This window comes from Apium graveolens, chromosome 9 (genome assembly GCF_009905375.1).
Source record: "Apium graveolens cultivar Ventura chromosome 9, ASM990537v1, whole genome shotgun sequence".
NCBI classification, from domain to species: Eukaryota; Viridiplantae; Streptophyta; class Magnoliopsida; order Apiales; family Apiaceae; genus Apium; species Apium graveolens.
Genome location: NC_133655.1, coordinates 284,476,299 through 284,481,856, shown reverse-complemented (window position 1 = coordinate 284,481,856; position 5,558 = coordinate 284,476,299). Strand labels below are relative to the sequence as shown.

The 5,558-nt window shown below is 45.1% G+C and overlaps 1 protein-coding gene across 1 annotated transcript; it reads left to right on the top strand.

Moving 5' to 3' along the window:
• LOC141683119 (uncharacterized) lies at window positions 1–5,278 on the top strand. Its single transcript, XM_074487811.1, has 3 exons — window positions 1–3,973; window positions 4,083–4,610; window positions 4,693–5,278. Exons 1-3 carry the CDS (start codon window positions 2,950–2,952, stop codon window positions 4,734–4,736), a joined length of 1,596 nt encoding a protein of 531 aa, XP_074343912.1. The 5' UTR covers window positions 1–2,949; the 3' UTR covers window positions 4,737–5,278.
• Window positions 5,279–5,558: the final 280 nt, after the last annotated feature.

The following is a 5,558-nucleotide window of genomic DNA, read 5'->3' as shown; positions in this document are numbered from 1 at the left end:
TGGATGCAAAGCTAATAAACATAAAACCTTGACGATCTCGTAATCTTTTCGGATTCAAGTTTTTTGGTGTAAAAATTTACCATTGTGGTAAATTTGTATTTTTGAGACATGGAGAATGCAAATTTAGCCTATATTACTGAAATGGGCTTGGAAATTTGGCCCAAAAATATTATATTTCGGCCAATTCTCAAGACCATTATATTTCGGCCAATTAAAGCTCTTTCATTTTGCAACAACTTTGAGATCAAATACCAGTCGAATCAAGGTGTGATGTTGCATGCAACTTAATTTTTTTATCACCAAAACTTTGAGTAGAGTGGAACATTGTTGGGTTTTCGAATTGTTGTTTAAAGTGGGTCTGAGGAATCTCTTATAAAAGCTTGAGTATCTATAGGGTAAGGAAATTTAATTGCTTTGTTGAAACATGTTGTTGAGATTGTATATTAGATCCATTTTGTAAATATGTATTGGTAAGCTTTAAAATATATATATAATGATAATTCCTGGTGGTGGCGGGGCTGATCCTTCGTCGCCGTCTTGGATCCTTCGCCGCTGTAGAGGTGTAGCTGTGGTTGGGTTCTTACAAAACAAAACCGGAAAGAGGGTTGGAGTTCCGCGACCGCCTCCGGCGTGAGAGTAAGAACTTACTTTTTGGAGAGATGAAGATGAATATAAATGTAAGGTGGCTGGGTGTGTTTGTGAGTGTGAGAGAGTGATTAACCCCAAAACCTCACCTTCTTGGGCTATTTATAGCACAAGGGTAGGGTTTTGGGGTTGGTACATTTAGATCATAGCCATTGGTTCTGGGAGCGGAGGACACCTGGTTGGGGTGGATGCTTTACACGTGTCAGTGCGAGACTGACTGAGGAATGTTCCGAGGATCCTCTGACATGTGCCCTGATTATTCCCATGATTGATGTGTGACAGTTGTCCCCATCATGTATCTGGGCCAACGTCTCACGTGCTGGGATTTACCAAGGTTAGGCTTGCGGGACTGAGCTGGTTAGGACTGGTAGTGTGCAGGACTACTTTTCCCAAGAGCTGCGTGGAGTCAGGAGCCTAGGAGTAGTCATCCCAGGAGCTACATGGAGTTAGGAGCCTAGGAGTAGTCCTCCCAGGAGCTGTATAGAGTTGAAAACCTAGGAGTAGTCCTCCCAGGAGCTATATGTACTATCATGTGCCCCCCACTCCCTTATGCAGATTTTCCGGATGGGGGAGTGAATTTGGGTTTGTTTGTAGAAAATGAGGTTTTGATAGTTTTGTTAGGAGAATTTGAGCTTTTCTTGCCCCCCAGTCCGGATTGCGCTGAGTTCGGCGAATCAGGACTAAAGTGGTTGTCTTTAGCAGGAGCGGAGCTTTTCTTGCCGCCCAGTCCGGATTGCGCTGAGTTCAGCGAATCAGGACTAAGGTGGTTGTCTTTAGCAGGAGTTGAGCTTTTCTTACCGCCCAGTCCGGATTGCGGTGAGTTCGGCGAATCAGGACTATGGTGGTTGTCTTTAGTAAGAGTTGAGCTTTTCTTGCCCCGCAGTCCGGATTGCGCTGAGTTCGGCGAATCAGGACTAAGGTGGTTGTCTTTAGCGGGAGTTGAGCTTTTCTTGCCCCCTAGTCCAGATTGCGTTGAGTTCGGCGAATCAGGACTAAGGTGGTTGTCTTTAGCAGGAGTTGAGCTTTTCTTGCCCCCCAGTCCGGATTGCGCTGAGTTCGGCGAATCAAGACTAAGGTGGTTGTCTTTAGCAAGAGTTGAGCTTTTCTTGCCCCCCAGTCCGGATTGCGCTGAGTTCTGCGAATCAGGACTAAGGTGGTTGTCTTTAGCAGGAATTGAGCTTTTCTTGCCCCCCAGTTTGGATTGCGCTGAGTTCTGCGAATCAGGACTAAGGTGGTTGTCTTTAGCAGGAGTTGAGCTTTTCTTGCCCCCCAGTCTGGATTGCGCAGAGTTCGGCGAATCAGGACTAAGGTGGTTGTCTTTAACAGGAGTTGAGCTTATCTTGCCCCCCCAGTCCGGATTGCGCTGAGTTCTGCGAATCAGGACTAAGGTGGTTGTCTTTAGCAGGAGTTGAGCTTTTCTTGCCCCCAGTTCGGATTGCGCTGAGTGGTGGGGTCCGGACTCGGAAGTTGAAACGTTTTTTGGTATTCCCCCCCAATAATTTGAATTGTTACAGTTGTCTTTTTTCAAAAGACGTCCTGTAATAATGATTCTTAATTAATAAGCGTGTGCGATGGGTGGTCAGGATGTTGCCACGTGGCGTGACCCTTTTGTATTCACCACGCCTATAAAAGGCGCCCTTGCTTCCTTACTTTTCTTTTTTACCTTTGGTTATCTTTGTTTGTTCTGCTTATTATTTTCTTCTTTCTCTTTGCCGTTTCTGCCGTTGTCGTCATTTGTTACAGGAGTCCGCGGAGGTTCGTGATTGTTGCTTGCTCGTCCCCAATCACTCCGTTATCTCTGTCTTGTAAGCTTCACTGTCTATTCTGTTTCCGATTGATTCATATGTTGCTTTGTTGTGTGTTTGTGTTTCTATGTTTGGTTGCTGTTGAGTTGTTGTGTTTATGTTCGTGTATATGTATCTATATGTGGTTGTGGTATATTTTGGTGTTTGATTTTATTTTGTAAGTGTTTCTGGAATTAGGGTTTTTTGGTTGGGTCCGGACTTGGATACCTAGTTCGGACTAATGTTGTTGTATTTGGAGTTTGTAATTGGTTGCTGTTTTTGTGTTATTGTGGCATCTGAGTTCGGAGCAATAGGCTAGGTTTGTTTGTTTAGCTTAGGGGTTTTGCAGTCTGGAGCGTCTGTTTAATTTTGGGTTTTTGTTTTCTTTTGGGTTGGGTCTCCGGACTGTTTGCTTTTAACTTGTAATAAAATTGAAGATATGGTAGTCCGGACCATCTAGCTTTGAAGATAAATAAACTGTAGATTTTTTAGACTAACCTTTATCACTTGTTTTAGGTTTATGGTCCGGACTAAGGCGCGTGCCAAAGCTTACATAACTTGCTATCCGGGGCCATCTGGTTCTGATATCGAGTCTTCTGCTGATTCTGAACGAGCTGGGATGGGGAAGAGGGCTTCCACTTCGGACTCTGAGGCCATAACGAAACTTTCAGTTGCAAAGATTTCTTCGAGAAAGGTACCTTGCAGTCCGGAGGGTCTGTGGGTGAAGAATCTGGGTTACTTTGTTAGCAAGAGTGAGGAGATAGAGGATAGCTTTTATTATAGGAGCATTAGGTCCGGATATGCTAGGCAGCAAAACGCTGGTCCGGGACCTTACGATAGGGAAGCGTTTGATAGGAAGTTTGCTGATAGCATAATGGCTAATGAGTACTATGAGCTCAAGGATGAGTATGCTGGCCTAGATCATGCTGCTCAGGATTCTGCGGTTCGGGCTGCTTTTCAGTTGGATCGCCGGATTGAGTGGAGGTGGCCGACTCCGGATGAGAGGGCTCATCATAGGCCGGCTGATGGATTTGTTCGGGTGTGGCTGGAGCATCTTCGGTCCAGATGGAATCCTCATTGGCATTTGTTCCTGAAGCATCTGTGTAAATATGTGTACAAGGTCTCTCCGATGCAGATAACCCCTAATGGTATAAAGTGGATGACCTGGTTCATTGCTACTTGCAATCAGTTCAAGGTGCAACCCAAGTTCAAATTACGACATCATATTTTTCATCTGGTCCGGTCCAGCCAGTTCCCTCTATATGAACTTCGGTTCCGGGCTCCGGAGTGCGGCTATGGTGGCTCCTACAGGCCTGTTATCCAGCAATCTTCGCTGAAGTATTGGAATGGGGAGTTGATCATGCTCCGGGGCTTAGACTTGTACTATCTCCCCCATATTGCTTCAGAAGGGGTCCGGACTCGCTTCCGTAGGGATGTGCTCCGGGGTGAAGCTATCCGGTTAATGTTTGCATTTTGTGAATGTCTGGGTTTCCAAATGACCCGAGACACTTTTATGAATCATAGAACTATGCATAGGCTAGGCTGTAAGTAGTTTTCCTTCCTGTCCGGACCTCTCATTTTTTTTATCATATTTTTTCATCTGCCTTGGTTGTATATTGGTTTTGACTTGTATTTTCGCTTTGTTTCTTGCAGGTTTGCCACACTACAATCCGAACATGTCGTCTTCTGCATACAGTGATGCATTGAAGGGTCTTGGTAAGGCTTTCAAGTTGCCGAAGAAGAATGCTATTGCTGGGTCCGGATTTAACGCCTCTGTGGAGGAGGGATCCCAGAGTAATGCGGTTCCGATTCCGGAACCTGAAGTAGATGTGAATCATCCTGGTCTGGAGCTAGATGCTGATGTTGAAATGGGAGATGAGTTTGCTAATCTTGAGGACCTTGGTCCTATAGGCGAGGCTCCGGGTGGTGATTCTGGAAGGAGGAGGAAGAGGCTTCGCACCCTTGGAAGTAAGCCTCCCCGGGCTGAAAAATTTGAAGCTGGTTCCGGGTCCGGGGCTGGTAAAGGAAAGACTGTTGATGTAGAGGGTCCAGATGCCAGTGGTTCGGGGCTGGAGGAGAAAGTTGCTCGTTTCATGGCTGGGATTCCTACTCAAGGTGATTGGAGAAGGATGAACCAGTCCGGATTCGATGCAACTATGAAGGAGTGTTCCCGGCTCTGGGGTCAGATATGTTTTCTTCTTGTTCTTGTTTCTCGTTTTTGTTTGCCTTAGAATATTTTTCTAAGTTTTCCTGTTTTTTGCAGTTGGGTGGGTATATGGCTGGATCAGCTTCTCTGGCCTACAATGAGCTGAAAAGTTCCCGGGCTGCTATTGCTGATAAGGATTCTGAAATTAGCAGGCTCCAGGATCAGATCATTTCTAAGGACAATTCTCTCTCCGGGCTGAACCAGCAGCTTGATGATGTAAGGATCCAGGCTGAGAAATCTGAAAAAGAAGCTTCTGACCTGAAATCTGAGTTGGCTGAGCTCCGGAGGCAGATGTCTGTTGTGCGTCCGGAGTCTGAAGTCATTGCAGAGTTTAAGAGATCCGAAGAGTACGACAAGGCTCTTGCTAATGCTGGTGCTCCGGAGATAGCTTTGTTGGTTGGTTGCAGAAAGGCACATCAAGACCGATCCGGAGGCCAGTTGGGACAGCTTCGTTACTGAATTCATTAAGGCAAAGGAGGATTTTGAGCTCGGGCTAGGGGATCCGGAGACGTTCGACGGGCCCTGTCCCAGTTTCTTGCCTCCTAATGCTCCGGAGTCTTGAATTTGTAATTTTGATTTTTCTTGAAGACGTTTGATAACTTTGATATCTGTAATATTCGTACTTTGCTTCGGGCTTATTCAAGTCTGGTAATTTTTTAATGTTTGCTATAATTTTGCTTTGTTTTTGTAGTTTGTTTTTGCCTTAGAATATTTTTCCAAGTAAAAATTGTTGCACTAGTCCGGACTAATTGCTTGTCCGGACTATTAGTGGCTTTTAGTTAGAAAATTAATTCTAAGTAAAAACGGTTGCTCTAGTCCTGACTAATAGCTTGTCCGGACTAGTGATGGCTTTTAGTTAGAAAATTAATTCTAAGTAAAAATGGTTGCTCTAGTCCTGACTAATATATTGTCCGGACTAGTTA

Bases quoted from the DNA above. Each gene is read 5' to 3' on its own strand.
- LOC141683119 (XM_074487811.1), top strand. From the start codon at position 2,950: ATGGTCCGGACTAAGGCGCGTGCCAAAGCTTACATAACTTGCTATCCG. The intron at 3,974-4,082 runs GTAAGTAGTTTT...TGTTTCTTGCAG, and splicing joins AACTATGCATAGGCTAGGCT to GTTTGCCACACTACAATCCG. The intron at 4,611-4,692 runs GTCAGATATGTT...TGTTTTTTGCAG, and splicing joins GGAGTGTTCCCGGCTCTGGG to TTGGGTGGGTATATGGCTGG.